The 22,747-nt window shown below is 38.9% G+C and overlaps 1 protein-coding gene across 1 annotated transcript in view; it reads left to right on the top strand.

Moving 5' to 3' along the window:
- The first annotated feature begins 200 nt into the window (after nt 1-200).
- Nucleotides 201-22,747, top strand: part of STT3B (STT3 oligosaccharyltransferase complex catalytic subunit B) — a 98,429-nt gene continuing 75,882 nt past the window's right edge. Inside the window, exon 1 of the mRNA XM_004279682.4 lies at nt 201-947. Within this exon, the coding sequence (XP_004279730.1) occupies nt 637-947 (311 nt within the window). The 5' untranslated portion in view covers nt 201-636. The remainder of the gene's footprint in view (nt 948-22,747) is intronic.

Raw genomic sequence — 22,747 nt, 5'->3', positions numbered from 1 at the left:
ACGAGCGCGAGGCGGGGAGGGGGAGGGGAGAACGGTTGGGCCAAGCCCCGCCCCGGCTCGCGCCCCCATTGGCCAGCACCGCGGTTCTGGGCCCGCCCCCTAACGGACCTGTCGCATTGTGACAGGCGTAGGGGCCAGTTCCTGTTGGGTCGGGGGCGGAGTCAGAGGTAGCCTGAGCTCCGCCCGGACTCCCCAGGGCTCCTCCTCCTGCTCCTCACGGCGGGGCGGGCGGCGGGTGTTGGGGTAATGTCATTGCTGCTCCGAGCAGTGGTGCCGCCTCCGTCTGCTCCTGCTTTTTCTCTGGCGCCCTCGTCCCGTCGGCTTTCGCCGCTGCCGCAACTGCACTGGGAAGACGGATGGCTAGAGGGGCGCAGGGGCCATCCGAGTTGAGAGAGCGGCGGTCGCGGCCGCTGCTGAGGCGGAGACTCCCCGCCGCCGCCTCCACCCCCCGTCCCCCGGCCTCGCGGCGCTAAGGGCAGGCGCGCGCGGCTCTCTTCCCTCCTCCTCCTCTTTCTTCTTCCTCCTTCTCCTCCTCCTCCTCCTCCGGGTCCCCGCCCAGCACCCCTCGGACCAGGAGGCGGCGGCGGCGGCGGCGGCGGCGGCGGCGCGGAGCAAGACCCGCCGCCGGGGCACAACATGGCGGAGCCCTCGGCCCCGGAGAGCAAGCACAAGTCGTCCCTCAACTCATCCCCGTGGAGCGGCCTCATGGCCCTGGGGAACAGCCGGCACGGCCACCACGGGCCCGGGGCCCAGTGCGCGCACAAGGCGGCGGGCGGCGCGGCACCGAAGCCGGCCCCCGCGGGGCTGTCCGGGGGGTTGTCGCAGCCGGCCGGCTGGCAGTCGCTGCTCTCCTTCACCATCCTCTTCCTGGCCTGGCTCGCTGGCTTCAGCTCGCGCCTCTTCGCCGTCATCCGCTTCGAAAGCATCATCCACGAGTTCGACCCGTGGTAAGTGCCCGCCGCCCCTCCCCCGCCGTGGGCCCGGGACCGGGACCGGCGCCTCCCCCCCCCCCCACCGCCCCGCGCTCTGCCCGGACCCGCCACTGGTCCCGAGCTCGGGCGCGCCCCCGCCTGCAAGCGAAGTTTCCCCCGCGCCGCTCGAGGCGGGGCGTCGGGGCCCGAGCGGGACCTTGACTCGGGTCGGGCGAGTCTGCAGACTCCCAGGAGGGCGAACGCTTCTCTTCGTAGCCGCCTCGGCCCGCAGAGCCCGACCCGCCGCGCCGGGCGGCGGACTATCCGCCTCCCCGCCCGCGGCTCTCGCCTGCTCTCAGCTTCTCGCGCGCGTTTTCGGCCGGTTGGGATGGGCTCGCCCAGGGGGTGCCCTGTTGCAGTTGGAGGTGAGTCCAGATGTGCAGGAGTCTCGTCGGCGCAGCCTCGCGGTTGCACGCTTTTACCGTGTTTCTCTTGGCTCTCAGACGGGAAGGGAAAAAGCGAGGGAGTGAGGTGTTGGAGGAAAGGAAATAAGAACCCTAAAAGTGATCTGAAAGCTAGGGACGCTTATTTAATGTTAGATATTTTCAAGAGTGGCTTTTTTTTCAAGTCTTTAAGTGCACTCTGCACCTCACCGGTCCGCAATTATCTTGGGCTACTTTTTAGAGCAGGCTCATTACTCTGTGAGCCAAACTGTCACCCTCAGTATGTTATGCACAATATCCGAAAGCGTTGCAGTAGTTCCTTCATTGGTCTTTGCAGGAAGGTTTGTGGATTAGAGAACAAACAGTACCATAGTGATGGGGAGCGCTGGATTGTAATACTGAAGTTTCACGTGGTATCAGGGACTGACCTGAATGTTTTAGGAAATTACCACATAAAGAGCAGTAGCTAATTTAGCTAACTTAATTCACTGGTCTGTGAATTATTTAGATAGGAAGAGTGCTTTATTTTTTTTTTTCCAACTTGACCAACCTGGGTTAAGTTTTCTTTGTTTTTTGTTTTAGCCCTAGTCTATGCCTTTTAAACTGACTTAATTCATTTTCTTGACCCATCACCCTTGAGTTCATCTTACCTCCTTATAATTAGGCCCAACTAAACTTGAGGGTATTTGTCATTGGAAGTACAGAGAGAGAATCTTCTTGAGAGTTACTAAATATATGGATAATAAATATTTGGGGGAGTGAGTTACCCATATATTAAAATACCAATTGAAGTTCTGTTACAGATAGAAAAATTGGTAGTGCATCATCTGTTGAACACCAGAGGGGTCCACTTCTGGAGAATCCAGTTTAGGTAGACAGTTAACAGCTGTGGCATGCTTCCATGAAACGTTTCCTTTCCATTTTAGAGGTTTGATTTTTTTAAAAAAAACAACTTCTGTGTTACTTGGAATCACAGAAGAAAATAAATTACTGTGACGCTTATGAGCTAGACAGAGTTTTCTTAGTCTTAGCTTTGAAACACATAAGCAAATTAGATAAAAATGAAATTGAAACCAGAAAACTGCTAATGTTTTGCTGAACATGTAAAAAGAGAAAGTTGTGTTTTTTCAGTTTACAAGAGCAGAAGTGCATGGTTGACCAAACATTACGGGTAACAAAAATTGTGAATAATATTTCTGGAGAGTATCATTTTTATAAACAGAAGGCTGCATAATGTTTAGTAGTAACATTGAGGCTTAAATTAAGGATTGCAGAAAAATTCACAACTGAATGATGAGATGATTGATATTTTTCCTAATTTTGAAGGAAGATTAGAAATCTGCATCAAGTGAGCCAAAGAGTTTCTACTAAAATTGAGTATTATAATCATGAAAAGTCTTATCGGATTGCTTCACAGATAAGTTTTTTTTTTTTTTCAATATGGCAAAAACTTAAAAGTTGATTTCTTCTCTAGTTTCAAGAATATGCTTGGAGAGCATAACCCTTTTTTACTCACACAAAAATCTGTTTGCATCTTTCTGTGCATAAAACACATTTCAGAAACATCCTTTAGTAGAACGAATGACATTCTACATTCGAATTTTAATTCATATACTGTAAAGGTATATAAACCTCTTCAGTCTTAAAGACCTACTTAATGTAGGTTTTCGGCTTGTGTTTATGTTCATAATGTTAGGTAATTCTGACTAGTAGTAAATAGCCTTTTATAAAAAGGAATTGTCCCTATCCTTTATTGTGAATGGAGATTGGCCAGTATAAATCTAATGTCTTAAGTATAATTCAGGTGACTTAATGAGAGAATTTTCAGTCAAAAAAAAAAATCCCGTGTTTGCTCACTTATGTTTTTCTTTTCATGTCTTGTCAAAGATCTCAGTTAGGCATCTTATTTTTATAATCCATTCCTGTTGAAAAATTTGAATTTTAAAAGTGGTTTTCCTTCAAAGCTACTAATAGTACCAGCACTTTGATTCTACAAGCATTCTAGTGTTATACTATCTTGGGAGTCTCTCAGATTACTGTTTTAACATGTAGTAGTAACATGAACCTTTAATAATGTTTAAATGTGCCTCTCAGGTTGTGTATCCACAAACCAATTTATTCTGGCTTTCCCTGATCCCTTTTTCTCATGTCTCTGTACTGGATTCACTTCTGAAATCTTTTTAGTGAAAAGTTTACTTTCTCTGTTTGATTGTGAGTTATTTCTGTAAATTTTAACATTAGGACTTAAATTGCGTAAGACTCTAGTTAGCTGCCAAAGGTGACTCATTGTCACAAAGTTATACTTGTTTTTTAAGTTTGTCATTCAAGTTATTTTATAAATCTTACCAGTTGTTATAAGGGTTGGTATGTGATGTTCAATAGTATTTATTGAATTTTAAAGTACACTGCACTTTTTTAGAACTTCGTCGCATTTTTGGTAATGATCTCCACCACTTCACTTTAGTAATTTCCTCCCTTATCAGTTGACTTGATCAGACATGAGGACACAGTTTGAGAATTTGTTGTCTGTACTTGGCAAACATTTGGTTGACCAACTAGTTTAACAGCACCTAATTTTATCTTCTTTTTATCTGGAGCAGAATGTAGTTCCTACTTATTTTTGTTGTAACTATTAATGCTTTCATATTAACCAGGTGCTTTTCCCATAACCATTATCTTGTTAAATTGTGGTAGCTTTTCCCACAGAGACGATGGAAAAGCTCCCTATAAAAGAGTTGCATTTTTCCCTGCCTGCACAGGTTGTAGGGGGTTCTCCTTGGAGCCCTAGAAGGAGACTTCTCTGAGCTTTGAGTTCTGGCTGCAGTTAGCTGTAAAAGGGCAGCAGATGCCTTTTTGCAGGGCAGAAAGCTGCAATTTAGAATTGAAAATTGGGATGCATTTTTTCATAGAAACTATGGTATAAATAGGTTAATTAGTACAAACATGTTTTCAAAGGAGTGATAAACCTTTGGAACATAAGCTGTTTGTAAGTTGGGGACTACTTCCTGTACTTTGAGGTCTCCATGTTTTTCTTCACTTTGCAGATGACAAAAAGAGGCTATTGACCTCAGTTCTGAAGAAGAGAAAATGGGTAACAAAACAAATTTTAGATCAGAAACATCCCTAAATCTTAAAAAGGCACTTTATGGAATCATTAGCAACAGCAGTCCAAATGCACTTCAGAATAGGTACAGTAAGTCCCTACATACGAACCTTCAAGTTGGGAACTTTCAAAGATGGGAACGTGCCCCTGTATGCCAGCTGTTGTACAGTACTACTGTACTTTTCAAGGTACTGTACTGTAAGATTAAAAATGTTTTATTTATTTTTTGTGTTTGTTTTTTATGTATTATTTGTGTGAAAAGTATTATAAACCTATTACAGTACAGTACTATGTAGCTGATTGTGTTAGCTGGGTACCTAGGCTAACTTTGTTGGACTTAGGAACAAATTAGACTTACTTATGTGCTCTTGGAGGAACGAACTTGTTCGTTCATATGTAGGGGACTTATTGTATACTGTCGCTGATTTCATTGTAATTTAAAACTTTTCTAGCCTTGAGCTCTTGAGATCATTCTATGTTGTAGGAACACTCAGGGAGGAGGTGAAAGGAGTGCCTTGAGCTGCTGGGTTGGATGATGGGATTGGACCTCATCCCATTGGGTGAGTGTGGTGGCTCCTATAGGTAGTAATCCTGGGTTTCCTGAGGCATGTCCTGGGGGAGTTAGGCTCTGTCAGCAACCACTTTGGAACTTTTTCTTGCTTTAGAGTATTCATACGTTGAGGGCTAACTTGAATAATACTGCACATGACATACTGCCATGAGTAGTTTGCATAAAGACAACATCGGTCGTAGAAACTTAGAATAAGGATTGCATTATAGGCTCTGACACAGTTATTATGAATATGAGGAAACTTACTAGTCTGCCTATGATCTGTCTCTGATTTTTATGCTCTCAATAAGTTTTGGGTGCTTTGGGGTATGAGAGAAAATGTTAAAAGTTCTCTTCATCGTGATATCTTATTAATCAGTGCATATGTGCTCTCAGAAATACCGGAAAGATTAATATTATCCAGTGACTGAATCATATTTTTTTCCTCAATTTGTTTACTTTGCAAACTTAGTGCTATTAGAGAAAGACAATATTGCAGTTAACTTGAATTATAAAGCACCCTACAATTCAGTAGACCTGTATAATGCTAATTGTTATGAAAATTTTCAAGCATACAAAAAAGTTGAAAGATTTTTACAATGAACACTCATACTGAACATGTAGATTCTACGGTTAGTATTTACTTTATTTGCTTTATCGTATCTTTTTATCTGTCCATTACTGTTTTTAAATCTTACTTGTAGGATACCGATAGTGTACTGTAATGTAATGAATGTTATCTTTGTTCCTCAACTCCATGATAAAGAGGAGCTCTTATTTCTGGGTAGCACTTATTTTCTATAATACTTGAATATAATGAGTATAAATACTGTTTATATATCATCTTTGATTGGAGTGCAGGTTAGAACCAGATTCAATCATCCTAGGTTTTGGTTAGTAACTTACCTAACCTACATCATAAGTCATTGCATTAGCCCAAGTCTGTTAAATGACTGTTGAATCTGGTGTCTCAGGAGAAACTCTGAAGTTATTAGAAAGATATTGATGTTGGTTTTATTAGATTTAGTTTATGTGGAACTCCTAAACTTTTGAATTATTAGAAGCCTTTTATTGGTCAGCCTGTTGCTTACTATGATGAGTCTTATGCTCTTTCTTTGCCATGTTTTATCCACATGGAATGCTTAATGGAGTTTTCGGGGGTTTTTTGTTTTTTTTGCGGTACGCGGGCCTCTCACTGTTGTGGCCTCTCCCGTTGCGGAGCACAGGCTCCGGACGCATAGGCTCAGCGGCCATGGCTCACGGGCGCAGCTGCTCTGCGGCATGTGGGATCTTCCCTGACCGGGGCTTGAACCCGTGTCCCCTGCATTGGCAGGCGGACTCTCAACCACTGCGCCACCCGGGAAGCCCTGCTTAATGGAGTTTTATGTATGATTGCAAAAGTGGCTTCTGTCAATCCCTACAATAAATAGGAAGATAGGAAAACATTTCAAATAATGTAGGACCCACAACTATACTATATGGGCAAATTAATACTGTTGAAAGGGAAAAAATGTAAATGGTTAACCTGCTACTCCATCTTCACTCCTTTATTTGCTTTACCTTATTCGGGTGGACATTTTTTGTTTTTAAACCTCTTACTCTTTTCTGAGAAGGTTTCTGTGTCCTTACTTTACCTTTTTCTTACATGAATAATTTCCAGGGATTTAGAAATTGATAGAAAGTGTCAATACCATAAGATTAAAAAAAAATGGTTGTTAGGTCAGGGTTGGAAGAAATAGGAGCAACTGCTCGAGGCTCTCATGTTTTAGTATTGATAAATGTACGTTAACTGGCATTTGTAGACATTCCAGGAAACCTAACTACTATTTGGAGCTTTATTTCTTTGGAAAAGTGCTTTCATAGTTTTAAATGAAAGACATTTAAACATATTTTCGAGTATAACCTGTATGTAAGTTGGTGTCTTTATGTTGGAGAAGTTTGTACTATTTTTAGGAAAACAAATTTCTAGAAAATTGTGACTGGTACTTGACCATATCATCTGTGACTTTTTTTCTTTCTTTGGAACTTAGTGTTGCAGGGTAACTTTAACATGTGTTCTAAATAGTGGTAGATACTTAGTTTTTTACCTTGTCTTATAACTTGATTTTAGATCCTAGAATTGAAGAGATCAGGTAACATCTTTTATTTCTATAGATAAAAAATATTTCAATTCAGTATTCCTCTCAAGGATTGAATAATACAGGTCCACCTGTTCTCCAAGATCTATGTCTCCGCCTGTTCTACAAAATCTATGTCCTTTTTATTGCATTCTCTGCCTCCAAGGCAGGCTTAAATGAACGTGTCCTCCATTTAATTTAATGTTTTTTAATCAGCGGCCCTGATTTAAGTCTTAACACATTGACCTATCAAAATGCCCTGGGCACAGTCCCTGCCCAAGCTAACCACACTCATTAGTTGGATGATGGCTAATTACTTTGTTTGTTTTGATGTAGGGAAGAGAGAAGAGTTGATGGTGGCTTAAAGTTGTTATACCTGAATGACTAGGGAATTTTCAGAGACGGGCTTTTAAGGGAATAGCTGAATGAGAGGGAAAGATGATTGAATCCAACTGAATGTTGTTTTCATTTACATTTGTCCGTAAAAAGTTCAGAGTAATGAGGTTGGAAATATTAAGCCATTTGAGTTAGAGAATTATGGGGTGGAAGTTAAACTTTTGGAGTAGACTCAGAATTCTATAGACTAAAGGACTTTTAGAGTATATGTTGGTTGGATTGGCTTGTTTTCTGGGTGAAGAAGCTGATTGCCAGAGTGGTGAAGTACTTTTTCTAAGGTGGTGCAGTTGTGGCTTGGCTAGATTCTTTTCTGTTTTCTTTGCACCTGTGTTTGCATTAGAGGAAGTTTTTGAGAAGTTGTTTGAAAATTGTTACTTCAGAAGATGAGGGGAAGTTAGTGTCTACCATTCACTTTATTTATTTTTTTAGAGATAACTTTATTTAAAAAGTATTTATTTATTTGGCTGCATCAGGTCTTAGGTCATCAAATCCGTGGCGTGTGGGATCTTTGGTTGTGGCATGCGAACTCTTAGTTGTCATGTGGGATCTAGTTCCCTGACCAGGGATCGAACCCAGGCACCCTGCATTGGGAGCGAGGAGTATTAGCCAATGGACCACCAGGGAAGTCCCTACCGTTCACTTTATTCTTTTTTTTTTTTTTTTTTTTTTTTTTTTTGGCGGTACATGGGCCTCTCTCTGTTGTGGCCTCTCCCGTTGTGGAGCACAGGCTCCAGACGCGCAGGCTCAGCGGCCATGGCTCACGGGCCCAGCCGCTCTGTGGCATGTGGGATCTTCCCGACCGGGGCACGAACCCGTGTCCCCTGCATCGGCAGGCGGACTCTCATCCACTGCGCCACCAGGGAAGCCCCCTACCGTTCACTTTAAATTGACAGTGTGGGAGATGTTGGCAATTCAAGTTTAGTCATGGAAGCAGCTTTTGTGTGAAGTTTGGCTTCTTTAGAACTAGTGATTTTAAAAACTGCATCAGTTATCTGTAATTTCCATAACTTAATAATTTCCATAGTTTAAATTTTCAAACTTTTATTTTTTGACCTTTTTTTCCTTCATTCTTAATTTTTCTTCATTCTTATCCCAAGGGAAATATTAATGCATAAAAACATAAAGAAATTTTGTTTCTCCTAGTAAAGTATTAGCGATTTGCTGATAACCAAGTTGGTAATGTTTCTTTTGGGGTTTCCTTTTAATATCTTTTTCATGCCTTAAAGGTTTATTAGCTATTCTCAGGTAAAGATTTTTCTTCATACTATGGGTGTTCTGTTCTTTAATATTATCTAGCAAACTCTCCAACCTGCAAATGACTTCAAGTGAATTTGATTTTTAAACTTAAATTATTGGACTTCTCTTTCTATAGATAGATGGATAGATAATATTACAGCACATACTGTTTTCTATACTATTTAAAAAATTAAAATATATTCATTCATAATTAATTTCTAAAGTGCCAGTATATGCGCAGCTGAAATTATTGTTTGTTGCTGGCCAGATGGGTGGAGTTGGTGAAAAGAATCATGCTTGGAAACTCACTTGTGACCATAATGCTTTTTTTTTTTTTTATTGAGGTAGAGTCGACATATAACATTAGTTTCAGATATACAACATAATGACTTAATATTTGTATACATTTTGAAATGATCACTGGGGTAAGTCTAGTTAACATCTATCACCTTAACATAGTTATCCCCAATTTTTTTTCTTGTGATGAGAACTTTTTAGATCTACTCTCTTAGCAGTTCATTCTTATTCTTATAACACCCGTAACTCCTGTAAAGAAAAATACACCCTATTTAAGAAGTTTTTATTGTTAAACTAAATTATACGATCTTACTTGTGTAATCCACAGGAAAAATAATGGAGTACAGAGTTATTGGAAGGTAGCACTCTTGTAGTTTTTGAGTTATTCTTTGAAAATGTCTTAAATATTTACATAAATGAGAAAAGAAATGTATTCTACAGAGGCTTTTTATTATCAGTGAGAAGATGTTCAGTTTCAGCCTTTAAAAATTTTTTTCACTTATGGTGAAATATAACACATTCTGAAAAGTATTTAAACCTAATATACAGTGTAATTATAAAATAAACACCCATGTGACCATCACTCATGTAATCAAGAAAATTGCCATGACCTCAGAATTCTTGGTGTGTGCTTTCTCAATCCATCCCCTTCCACGCCACACACTTTACAATAATTACATTCTTGCTTTTTCCCCTAGGTGGTATAATTCTGAGTGCATTCCTAAGTAATATAATTTAGTTTTGCCTATTTAAAAACTTTAGAAAAACGCACTTGTGACTTTTGTGTCTTGCTTTTTTTGCTCATCATTGTTTTTAAGATTAATCTTCACTGATCAAGGGTTGTTGAGTGTATGTGGATAATAAGGTTTAGCAATAATTTCATTAACCAGGCTTCTCACTCACCGAGGAGGTTGCCTGCTCTTTTGCAGCAGGAAGGAAGTATCTGTTAGAAAGAGAAGGCATCCTTGTCTTCACTTGAGATAAAAAGATTGTCTCATGGTTGAACACTGAGCTCTAGCCAACCTTGTCTCTAGATAACCTTGACAAGTTTTTTAAAGGTACTAACTGGCCAGAGAGATGTAATCTTTCAACAGACACAGACTGCAAAGAAGAGGGTTGTTGGGGGGAGGAGACATCACTTTCAAGAGCCAAATGATAATCAAGTAATCATAAATGCAAAATTACTGGATTTTAAACTGAAGCTTTTACCAACTGTTGTTCGTTTTAAAGAATATATATTAAAATTTATGTAAGGAAAAGAGTTGTTGTAGTTAGTTCTTGAAAGAAAGAAGGAAAGAGAATGTTGAAAGGGGATCCGAACTATAGGAATTTAGGAAAACCCTAAGACTGGACTGTTTAATGTATTGGTATTTTTGTAGAGGATTGTTGACCCTGGGTTGTGTGTGATTTTGTTTGTGTTGATATCATGGGCTCCTGAATAGCTTTCGTTTCTCTGAATGTTGTTGTTCCGGTTGCTTTCTTCCAATCTTCCTTGGCCACCACTTCTGTTCTTTTCCCATATTGTTACCGACCTGGGTTCTTCAATCAGTAGAAATTGATACAAGGCCTCTTTAATCAGTAGATACGGGTTCAAGGCCAGACCCAGATGAGGAATTCAGGCAAGACTTTACTGGGACTTGTGCTGCAGCAGGAGGGAGCAAAAATAAGTAACGGGATCCCTTGCTTGCTCCCTGAGCGGGAGCTTGCTCCTTCTTGCTCCCCGAGCTGGTCCCTTTGGGGTGACGGTAGGGGTGATTGGTGGGTCGGGCCAGAGGGGTGGCTTAGGGGGTCTTCCTACCCCCTTGGTGATGCTGTGTGCAGGGATCATTCGCAGTACCTGATTTTGGTCCTGGCACCTCAGAAAGGGCAGTTGGGTTTTGGCTGTTTTGTATCATGTTGTTCATAATTGGCCCCAACTAAGTATGCACACGTTATTTTTAGTCCTTTACAGTTTCTTTGTATTCTGTTGCTCCAGGAGATGTTTGTCCAGGTGCAAGCACTGCAGTAAAGGGTCCCAGGTCCCAGCCTGTCTCAATATCTTTATCTCTATTGATTTAGTAGTTGTCTTAGTCTTCAGGAAGAATAGGAGAGGTATGATAGTAGTAGGATCCTTTCAGAAACTGTCTTGAGGGGATAAAAAGTTGTATTCAAAGAATGGTAAAAGGTCATTGATCTTTAGGTAGGAACTTAGAATCTATTAGGATATGAGAATTCGTCATTATATATTAGCAAGTGATTTAAAGATACTATTGGAAACGTGATTCCAGCTTATGAGCTTTTAATTAGAAAGCAGTTCTTAAGTGAAATAAACATGAACGCTTCTAATGCATTTCTATCTATTGGTCAGAATGATTTTGATGAAATTGGTTGGTATTTTTCTGCTGTGCATTACTATGGAACCCATGCTACTTGAATGGATAACCGTTGATTTCGTTTGTGAACAAATAAAAGACTGTATGGTTAATTCATTATTAGTTGAAGAAGAATTTAAATCTAGGACTGTCTTTCTTCAAACTTCCAATGTAGTCAATCAATATTTCTAAAGAATTCAAACTTAAAATTTAAATCAAGTATCATAAGGAAGATATACTTATCACGCTTTCTCCCCCAAATCCACATGCCAGAGAGAAACTTTGAATTAGGCTCTGTTTGGATAATGGTCCAACTTAATGATTTAAGCTATTTTAACACCGCTAGTATTCCTCTTGTGTGACTTCTTCAGGGAAGTAGGGATATTTTTCTGAAATGTATTAACTATTAGGAAACATGCCCAGCATACTTCTTTCAGAAATAACAATCCAGTATAGCTTATCTGCTTTACGTGAGGTATAGGTACAAGTTTTATTAATCCCAGTATAAAGTAGACTTACTTCAGTTAAATTTTATGACTGTTCATTTAACTAAATAGGCCAGAGCCATTTTGAAGATTTTAACACGTGTAATGTAAAAACACTCAAGGAGACTAAGTTATTATTCGTTCTTTGCCTAAATTGGCGTTCTTTGCCTAAATTGGCGAGATACTGTTGTGGTGATATGGTGCTCATTTCCCCCTCTAATGAATGATAATAACAACAATTTATTGTTACTGTTACTATAGAAAGACAAACGGAAGATCCTTAAGAAAATTTTCTTCCCAGAATAACTACATTATATTGGGAACTTAGTGAGTGTTCAATTTATATTAACATGGATCCTTTATCCTTAATGATAACCACATTTTATGTTTTGGTGATGATAGTAATAGTACAGGAAGTGCTTATCGTGTAATACCTTGATAAACCTTGATAAACCTTGGACTTGACTGTGCTGTCGGGAAAATCATATGTGTAGTTGGGATGTTGTGATTTTTAATAGGAAGTACATATTTGGTCTAAATCCCCCTTGGAGTTTCCTAAATGTTGAGAGCTTTAAAGGTGTCTTTTGTTATGTTAATGAGTGACTTTTGGAAAGCCCCTGGGTCACCTAAGGATGGGAGATGGTTGCCAGTGGAGCCAACCCCAGTTAGAGGGTTGGAGATTTCAGTCCCACCCCCTGACCTCTGGGGAGGGGAGAGGAGCTGGAGGTGATTTAATCACTGGAATCACCAGTGGCTAATAATTTAATCAATCATGACTATGTAATGGAGTCTCCATAAAAACCAAAAGGATCAGAGTTTGGAGAGCTTCTTGGTTGGTGAGCATGTGGAGATTGAGAGAGAGTGGTGGGTTCGGAGAGGGCATGGAAGCTCCGCACCCCTTCCCACATACCATCTCTTCCATCTGGCTGTTCCTGAGTTCTACCCTTTTATAATAAACCGGTGATGTACTTAACAAAATATTTCTTTGAATTTTGTGAGCTAGTATATTAATCCAACCCAAGGGGTTCTTGGACCTCCCATCTGTAGCCAGTTGGTTAGAAGCACAGGTGACAACGTGAACTTCTGATTGGCATCTGAAGTTGATGGGGTGCACAGTCTTGCAGGACTGAGCCCTTAACCTGTGGAATCTGATGCTCTCTCCAGGTAGATAGTGTCAGTTGAATTGTAGAACATGCAGATGGTGTCAGAGAATTGTTTGGTGGTGTTGAAAAACACCACCCACCCCCAGCCCCTACACACACACTGGAATTGCTATGGTGAACCTCTTATAGTGAACATCAAAATCTTGCTCTCAATAAAAGTGTCATTTTAATCTTAAGAAGGAAAGAGTTGAAGAAAGGAGGTGATAATGCTTATAGAAGTAGTTTATGTGAGCATCAGTGATTGCCATCAGCAATTGAGAGATGGCTAGTTGGATAGATGGATACCTTAGGAAGAACTTTAAGGGAGGGAGATTTTAGTTACAGAAGTATTTCTTCCAAATACAAACAACTCTTGAGTAAAAGCTCTGTCTCAAGTTTTAACTCACTAGTTAAGGAACATTGAATAAGAAAAGACAGACAAGTTAATATCCAATAACTATATGAATGATAAAAGTTCCAGTGTTGTTAACTTTTGAGATGATAAATGAAAAAAGATATCAGCAACCAAAGTAAAATTCACAAGCTGGCGTTTTGTTTGAACGTGAGAAATAATATCTTGATGTGGAAGAATAGAAATGATCATTGTATACACAGGCACTAGTTAGAATATACTAAATCATACAAATGATGAGTTTGGGTGGGATTAGATTAATGATCCATTTAGTTTCTTGGCTCTTAACTTTATGATAATAGGTAATTTATATGGAAATTAAGCAACATTTTAGGAAGCCATCCCAGCTCTGATCTCATTTAAACTTTACCATAAGAGGTTAAAGGATACTAAATAAAAATACTCACTAGGGATGAAATAAGTTGCTTGTCTCCATTAAAGTGTCTGCAGTGGAAATAGTTTTGTCTATGTCTAGTCATTGGGAGGATCATTGAATATTGTAGATCTTAAGAGTTAAGTAAACCAAGATATATATTTATCTTCTTTTACTATGGATTGAGCTCTAACAAAATGACTAATCAGCTCTTTAATTATACTATTATTCCATGTAATAATAGCAGCATTCCTGTGAGTCCTAAACCTGATGTGCTGTAATGATCTCACAAGATGTTTTTGCTTAAAAATGTTTTTTTAGCCTTCATCCATTAGTGTGCCTTTAAAAAAAATCTGTTATAGTGAGTAGGGTTTGTTGAATAAATTGACAATTAAACTATTGAATATGTTAAATTTAAAAATTTAATAAACTTGCTTCATGGAAGTTTAATTTCAATCTTAATATTTTTATTCTAGTTAGCTAAAGAAGACTTTTGTTTTAATATGCTAAGCAGCTTTCTGACACTTGAAAGAACAGGATAATGAAACAATGTACAGCAGATGAACTGTAATCTTAAAACAGTAAAAGGACTTCCCTGGTGGCGCAGTGGTTAAGAATCTGCCTGCCAGTGCAGGGGACACAGGTTCGATCCCTGGTCCGGGAAGATCCCATGTGCTGTGGAGCAACTAAGCCCATGTGCCACAACTACTGAGGCCTGTGTGCCTAGAGGCCATGCTCCGCTACAAGAGAAGCCACTTCAATGAGAAGCCTGTGCACCACAACGAAGAGCTGCCCCCACTCACAGCAACTAGAGAAAGCCCGCGCTCAGCAACAAAGACCCAACGCAGCCAAAAATAAATAAATAAATAAATTAATTTAAAAAAACAACTGTGTAAAGCCCAGTCATTTGTTCAAAGTAGAAAAATGAACTTGAGGCGCAACTAAAATCTTTTTAAATATAAGGATTTTTTTTTTTTTTTTTTTGCGGCCCGCGGGCCTCTCACTGCTGTGGCCTCTCCCATTGCGGAGCACAGGCTCCGGACGCACAGGCTCAGCGGCCATGGCTCACGGGCCCAGCCGCTCCGCGGCATGCGGGATCTTCCCGGACCGAGGCACGAACCCGTGTCCCCTGCATTGGCAGGCGGACTCTCAACCACTGCGCCACCAGGGAAGCCCAAGGATATTTTTTGAAGGTTGTTAAAAATGAGTCAGTCACTTCATTAGAAAGGGAGATCTTTTCTAAGATACTTTATTTTGGTTGTTAAAATAATTTACTGCATTTAAATGAAGTATCTGATATAAACAATTTAAAACAACAACAAAAAAAGATTTTCCTTCTGAAATAATCATTTAGACTTTTAAAAAGTGTGTAATAAGTTTTGGATGTCATAATTGTGCGATATGAATTGGCCACAATATTATAAATAAAATTTTTGTAAATCAAACTATATTGAGAATGCAACTTGCATATAAAAGAATGTATCAATATATACCCATATATGTAATTATGAACATAATGATAAACACCTGTGAAACCCTTACCTAACTATAGAAATAAAACATTATCAATTTCACATCTGTTCATGTTCCTTCTCTAGCCTATCCTCCTGGTTTTCCTCTTAGCACTAGGAAACAATCATCCTGAGTTCTATTTAACATTTCCTTTGGGGGAAAAAAAAAAAACCAGTTCATGTATGTATTTCTAGACAGTATATTCCTAAGTTTTGCTTTGTTTGGAGCTTTAAAAAATAGTATCCTACATATAAGCTTCTCTGACTTGCATTTTTACATTTTCTAGTTGATTAACATTTGGGTTTCCTGTTTTTTGTTTTTATGAATAAATAATGCTACTGTGAACATTAAAAACTATATATTCTGATGCATATGTGTACATGTTTGCTAGGGTACATACCTGGGGTGGGGGGGGGGCTGCTAGGACTGCCCTCACAGCATGGTGGCTGGGTTCTAAGAAAGAGTGGCCCGAGAGAGGAAGTTGCCAGGCCAATCTCTGAGTCAAGGGAGAAGATGCATATACCAGTAGGGACAATTGTTTCGGGCCATCTTAGGACACTGGCTACCACAGTGTATTTATCATTTTTATCTCCTCTTCTGTAAAATATCTGTTATGTCTTTGGTCCGTTTTTTTACTGGGTTGTTTTGTATTTTGGTGTGTGAGGGGGAGGTGATACTAAGTCTAGGTTAAAATTGTTGCAAATCTTGCTGCATTTTGTGGCTTATTGGTCCTTAAGCAGTCCTGTGAGATAGATATTTTATTACCCCCATTTTACAGATGAGAAGAGTCAGTACTGCTTAGTGTGTTAAGAAAGTAGGCCTTGAAGTCAGCCAGCCTCAGGGGATATTTTTGGTATAAAGAATAGCATATGCGGGCTTCCCTGGTGGCGCAGTGGTTGAGGGTTCGCCTGCCGATGCAGGGGACACGGGTTCGTGCTCCGGTCCGGGATGATCCCACATGCCGCGGAGCGGCTGGGCCCGTGAGCCATGGCCTCTCAGCCTGCGCATCTGGAGCCTGTGCTCTGCAACGGGAGAGGCCACAACAGTGAGAGGCCCGCGTACAGCAAAAAAAAAAAAAAAAAAAAAAAGAATAGCATATGCAAACATGTACAATTATGAAATGGCATGATGAAATGACATCAATCTGCTTGTTACACCTCCCCCCCCCAAAAAAAAAAGATTGACGCTTGGAAAAATTTACAGGTTTTTAAAATTCATTTATGGTCAATTATAATGTTTTAGATAAAGTTTGGCTTCTGTTAGGATACAGGCCTGGTGATGCCAGAGTGAAGGAGCTGGAACCAGTACATTCAGGTCCAAGTTCTCTAGTCTTGCTGCCTTCCCCAGTCCTCACTTTTCTTCCTCTAAATTATTCAGTTGGATCATTCATTCACGATCTGCCAGTACATTTCAAACACTTGTGTTGATAGCCAAACTAGTTCTGCACTCAGTCTCTCACTTTAAGGGTTTGCTGGAGTTCTCAGAACACAGTGGAAAGGAATTGGCTGATATTGGAGATTTCCTTGACTAACCCTACTTAAAAAGTTTATCATGAAAATTAAGATTCATAAGTGTTGTGGTAAGAATGTTTAATAATAATTCTAATAAAGCTATTCACAATATTCAAATATTTGCCATAAGTACTTTAAAAAGAACACTGTAGGCACGCATCAAGCGCAGCTGAGTTGCTTTAAAACTGAAAATGCCACAGAGCAATTCTGAATTCTACAATGTAAGACTTCGAATAAAATGAGGCAACTTTCTCTCATGCCTGAGCAAATGCACAGTATACAGAAATAAACTTGTAGACACTTCTTCCCAACTCTCAAATTTAGGGAAATTGTTCTTTGTACAAGTACAGTTTCTGATCATTACAGTTCTATATGTTGAAGACAGACACCTCAGTACAGCTCCCCAGTGTAAAAGCAATGCTTCAGGCAGCATGACTTATTTTCATGTCACTTCAGGTTTCTTGGGTCCAAGATTCAAAGGCGGAAATGAAAGTGATAATAGTAGTTGTACGTAACTGGAGGGATTTTTGACATATAGTGGAATTCAGAGCATCTTTGGACTGTGAGGCAGAAGTGTTTTTTTCCACCAGTGATACCAGCATCACAAGGCTGAGCCTCTCATTCATTTTTATTTTTCCCAGCCCCATATTCTTCCAATTCCAGTGTCCTGCATGAGAATTAGTTACCCTTCCTCAAGAAGTAAACTGATATATAACATTTGCTATAATGTTCCCATGATAAAGTATAGGTGTCAGGTAATTTGGCAAAAAGTGTAAAGCTAGATTCCACCAGATTGAGTATAGTACAACACCATTTGTAGAAAAGAGGGAAAAAATTAAGTTCATTTAAAATTCAATAAATGCATTTGTAACATTTGTAATTCTCAGAATAAACACATTTTAAAAATAAGAGTATACCAAAAACATTCTATTCTCTGAGAAGTTCAATACATGTTATTAGTTTATAGAAATTAATAAAATTACCTTTGATATGTGAAGGATACTAAAACTTTCTTATAGTTCACTATTTCCTAGCACCTCTTCCTCAAGCCTGAAATGTGGGTCAAAAGGGAGGAGAAAATTGAATCACTCTCCCTTTATTCTTTCATAACTGCTTGAGTATGTTTGCTGACACTTTGTTTGAAAATGGGGTGACTAAAACTAGGTAAACTGGATCACTTTTTCCCCCCTCTGGAATGTAGAATGAACTTCATACCTAGAAGAGAACATAGAAATTGTTTGTTAGAGTACTTACCCAAAGTGTATTCTGCAGAACACATATCCCAGGAATTGTAGTTCAAAACTAAATAACCTATGATAATTTAAATTTGGAAAAAACTGAATACCCCATACACTTATTTAACAATGCATGTTAAAATCTGAGAAGTTCTTGAACACAGTATTGATTTTATTTAATACAGTGTTTACATGTTTAATTTAGGAATCACTGTAGCTTTTTAATTAGTGTTCAGTGCAATGCAGTTTGGGAAAGACTGATCTAGTTGCTTTATTTGATAGATGAGGAACCTGAGGCCTAATGATACTAAGTGACTCTCTCAAAGTCACAGAGCTATAACTAGGACTGACAGGCTTGCAGGTTTGAAAGAATTACTGCATTGTGACCATCGAGTATATCCACATTATAATGGGAGCGTATATATTTTTTCATAAGTAAACAAGTATCTGCTCATTTATACCATCACCCCGATTTGTCTTGGTGACTAAGTTGAGTATTTTGACACCCAGCTCTTCAGTACTTGGAAATTTGTCAGATTTTAACATTGCAATATAGCTTATGAATACGCCTTCCCTTAGGTCTTAAAAATTAAGATGTCCAGAGAAGGCCTGTATACATTGCTTATTTTGAGTGGCCGTTTTATTTTAGTTTATCTCTTGGTATTGCTTTCTCCCTGAATGTTTGCTTAGCTTTTGAATTTATTAGTTGACCAAAACCACTTTGGTTCTTTAATCACAGCAAATTGTGGGTCATGGGATATTACTACTATAGATAGTGCTTGTTAGTTGGAAATCTTATTTCTATAGTATATGAATATGTGTCTTGACTTAAATATATGTATTATAATACATATTTATATATCAAATGCTTATTAGCTGGAAATCTTACTTATATAGTATATTACATAATGATTATATAATGGCAATGTTAGAAATATCTAATAACAATAAATAAATGTAAATCAACATGTTTATAACATTTGTTGGAGATCTTGTTGCAATTATACATGAATGTGTGCCTGACTAAAATGTGTATTACACATACACGTAGGGAGAAAGAATACATGAAGGCGTGTGCATCTGCCTTTCGTGTAGGTTTTTTTAGATTTCAGTCTGTATTGCATTTAACTGAGCAAAAAGTATCATTGGATAATTTTAATTTATCAAATACACTCTTTTATATGTGATCCTAGAAATTTTTTTTAGATTTTTTAAATGGCATTAAGATACTTATTTTGATATAATTTTTTGGTGCCAGCTTCTCATCATTTTTTCTTTTTTTCAGTTTATTAAGTGTCCTTTATAAAGCACAACATACTCCTGTTTCACATGGATACTTAAGAAAACTGATAGCTCTCATTGCCAGTTAAGGCAGAAGTTGAGAGAGAACTAAAATATGGATATATGTTTGAAAGTAGTTTTGCTCTGTGTGTTCTTGTGAGATCTGATATCTTTTTCATTTGTAATGCATTTCACCTTAAGTGGGATGGTACAGAGAAGTTCTGCAGGACATTTCCAGCTTTTGAACAACCCTTGTTTTTTTTCCATGTGTTGCTCAGGAGTAGAGAAACAGGTAGTTTGTCCATCTGATACATACAGCATGCTCTCTGCTTATGGAAGACCTCGAGTCAAAATGACCCACCCATCAGCTGTAAGAGCCAGGGAGGTTAGTGAGAGTTCTCTTATGACCCAGTAGCAACTGCTTTTACATAAATGAGTCATGATTTGATGGTGTGGTAGTGGTCAGACTGCATTTGTGGGTCTTTTCAAACTTCAGAATTGACCTAGTAATAATAAAATAGTAAAAAATGACTTCTTTGGGGCTTCCCTGGTGGCGCAGTGATTGAGAGTCCGCCTGCCGATGCAGGGGACACGGGTTCGTGCCCCGGTCCGGGAAGATCCTACATGCCACGGAGCGGCTGGGCCCATGAGCCATGGCCGCTGAGCCTGCGCATCCGGAGCCTGTGCTCCACAACGGGAGAGGCCACAACAGTGAGAGGCCCGCGTACTGCAAAAAAGAAAAAAAAAAGAAAAAAAAATGACTTCTTTATTCTGTATCATTAGTAATCCTTTGAAATTTTATTGTTTTGCTGTTGTTACTTAAATATTGGTATGAATCTCTATAATCGTATTAGGCTTGAATATATCCTCACATATGAGTTTCCATAGTTATAAAATTGGCTGTGTGTTTAATATGATTATATAAACAGTGTTTATATGTATCACATGGTAGGATTGGATTTAGATTGTTCATTTTAATAGTGTTAGTAAATTGGGGTTTTTTTCCTCTCATGTACTTATTTATTAGCATGTCATTGTGGCATGCTTTTGTTTTTGATCCTGCCACTAGATGGCAGGAATAATAAAAGGTAGATTGAAATGCCAGCTTGAGCTGATGCTTTGTACTCTTCGCTTGCCTTGGTTGTTTTCTGTTCCCTTTAGTGTGAATTTTGGGTATATATGTAGTCTCCTAACTAGTGGGATTTATGTAGATCTGGTACCTTGTGTAGCCTGAAAGTTCTTAGACAAGGTAAAGAGAAGGAACAGAAAACCTTTAATCCTGGATGTAATCATTGGTGTTCTAACACTTTGGTTTTCACTTTTATTATCTCTGTGAAATTCTGTTCCTTTCCTTTATTTCTCGATTCTCTTATGCTTACATTTGGCATCCATAATTGATCATTTCTGTTGGTGGCACTGGTTGCCTTCTCATTTACGAGGTGAATACGTGTTAACCCAGCCAATTTTGTAAAATCTTATGCTACACTTTGCAAAAAAAACCTCTTAGAATTATAATTGACTGTGAATCTTTTCACAGAATGACTTATTTTTGAAAGAGCTTATCTATTGATAGTCTTTGAAGAATAGAGTGGTGGACAGAGTTTGGGCGGTTGGGATGTAGCTTCCATGATTATGTTAACGTTATATAAAATTTTTGTCTTACTACTGGACTCACACCAGAGACTCTCCTTGTTGGCATTATGAAGTACTAAGCAGCCATGTTGGAGAAGTCCATGTGGCAAGGAACTGCAGACAGACCCTTATGAGGCTCCAGAGAACTGCCAGCAAGAAACCAGGGTCCTCAAGGAAATGAATTCTGCCAGCAATCTAAGTGAGCTTGGAAGTGAATTATTTCCCTAACTGAGTCCAAATGAGAGTCCAACCCTGGTAACCCCTTGATTGCAGCCTTGTGAGACACTAAGCAGGGGATCCAGTTAAGCTGTGCCTGGACTCTTGACCCCTGAAACCATGAGATAATGATATATGTTGTTTTAAGCCATCGAGTTTGTTGTAATTTGTTACACAGCCATAGAAAACGAATACAAATACCCTTAAAAAAACCTTTCCCATCGCTGAATGTTACCTATTTGCCAGGTGCTGTGGATACAATGGTGTGAACCCAGATAGACATGATTCTAGTCTAGTGGGGGAGACAGATTTGAAACAGTTTAGAATGGCAAATGCTGTGAAGATGCATACCACAAGAGCATCTAACAGACTTAATGAAACACCAAGTATCTCTTTAGGACTTACTCAACTTTTTAAAATATTCTTCCTAGGTTGATTTTCTCTCTCTTTTTAGTATATTCTTGCCATCACAAAATTTGATCTAGCTTTATTTTCTATTAGCATTATGAAAACTATGTTATAGCCTTATTAATTATTGCCTCAAATGGAACCAACCCATATGTTCTTCAATAGGAGAATGAGTTGTAGTATTCATAAAATGGAATACTACTCAGCAAGAAAAAAGGAACAAACTGCTCCTACAAGAATAAATATCAGAAACATTATGTTGAGTGAAAGAAGCCAGACACCTATAGAGAATAAAATATCCATTTATATGAAATCTGAGAACAAGCAAAATTAATCTGTGATGAAAGCACTCAGAAAGTGGGAGGGGGAAATGACTTTAAAGGTGATGTGGGAACTTTCTGCAGTGATGGTTTTGGGTGATAGTTATGGTTGATGAGATTATACAATTGTCAGAACTCATTGAATCAAACATAACATCAGTGTATTTTAATGCATTAAATTATACTTCAGATTTTAAAAATGAAAAAAATGTCAGATGTTCTTTAGAATCCTGTGTGTTCTATTCTCTGATTGTATTTGCTTGTTGACTATCCCTCCTGTAAGATTGTCAAAGATTGTCAGCTTCCTGAGGTCAGGGACCAAGTTTGCCTCTGGTTCTTAGTTAGAATTGTGTACTTGTATGCATAATGCCCAGGCTTATTGGCTCTGAGTGAAAAGTTATTTGTGAACTATAGTTTATTCATAAGTTGGTATCCATGTTTCATGGTTGCATTTTTTCAAGAAAAATATTTGTATTATTTCAGAATCTTGTATTCAGTGTTTTTTCTTTATGTAGCTTCTAGTTTTTTCTTTTCTAGGATGCACAAAAGACATCTGTTTTAAGTGTTGGTAGAGTAATCTCGCACCAACTACATCTTTGCCAACCACAGTTTGAGATAGCACGGTGCTTTATTTATATACCAAAATTTAAAAATCAGATCTTTTTTGTAAATGTGAAGTTTATTATATTCCTCTTAAACAAATGAAAACTAAATATTCTTTTTTCTCCTCTTTCTGCCACCTCTCTTTAATTTTTTGAGATGGAGCAAAGAATGGAGACACTATTGTTTTACTGTTTTGATACAAAAAGCCCTTAA

This window comes from Orcinus orca, chromosome 10 (genome assembly GCF_937001465.1).
Source record: "Orcinus orca chromosome 10, mOrcOrc1.1, whole genome shotgun sequence".
In the NCBI taxonomy this organism is placed as follows: domain Eukaryota; kingdom Metazoa; phylum Chordata; class Mammalia; order Artiodactyla; family Delphinidae; genus Orcinus; species Orcinus orca.
Note: the sequence above shows the minus strand (reverse complement) of the source record. Positions and strands in the feature narration are given on the sequence as shown.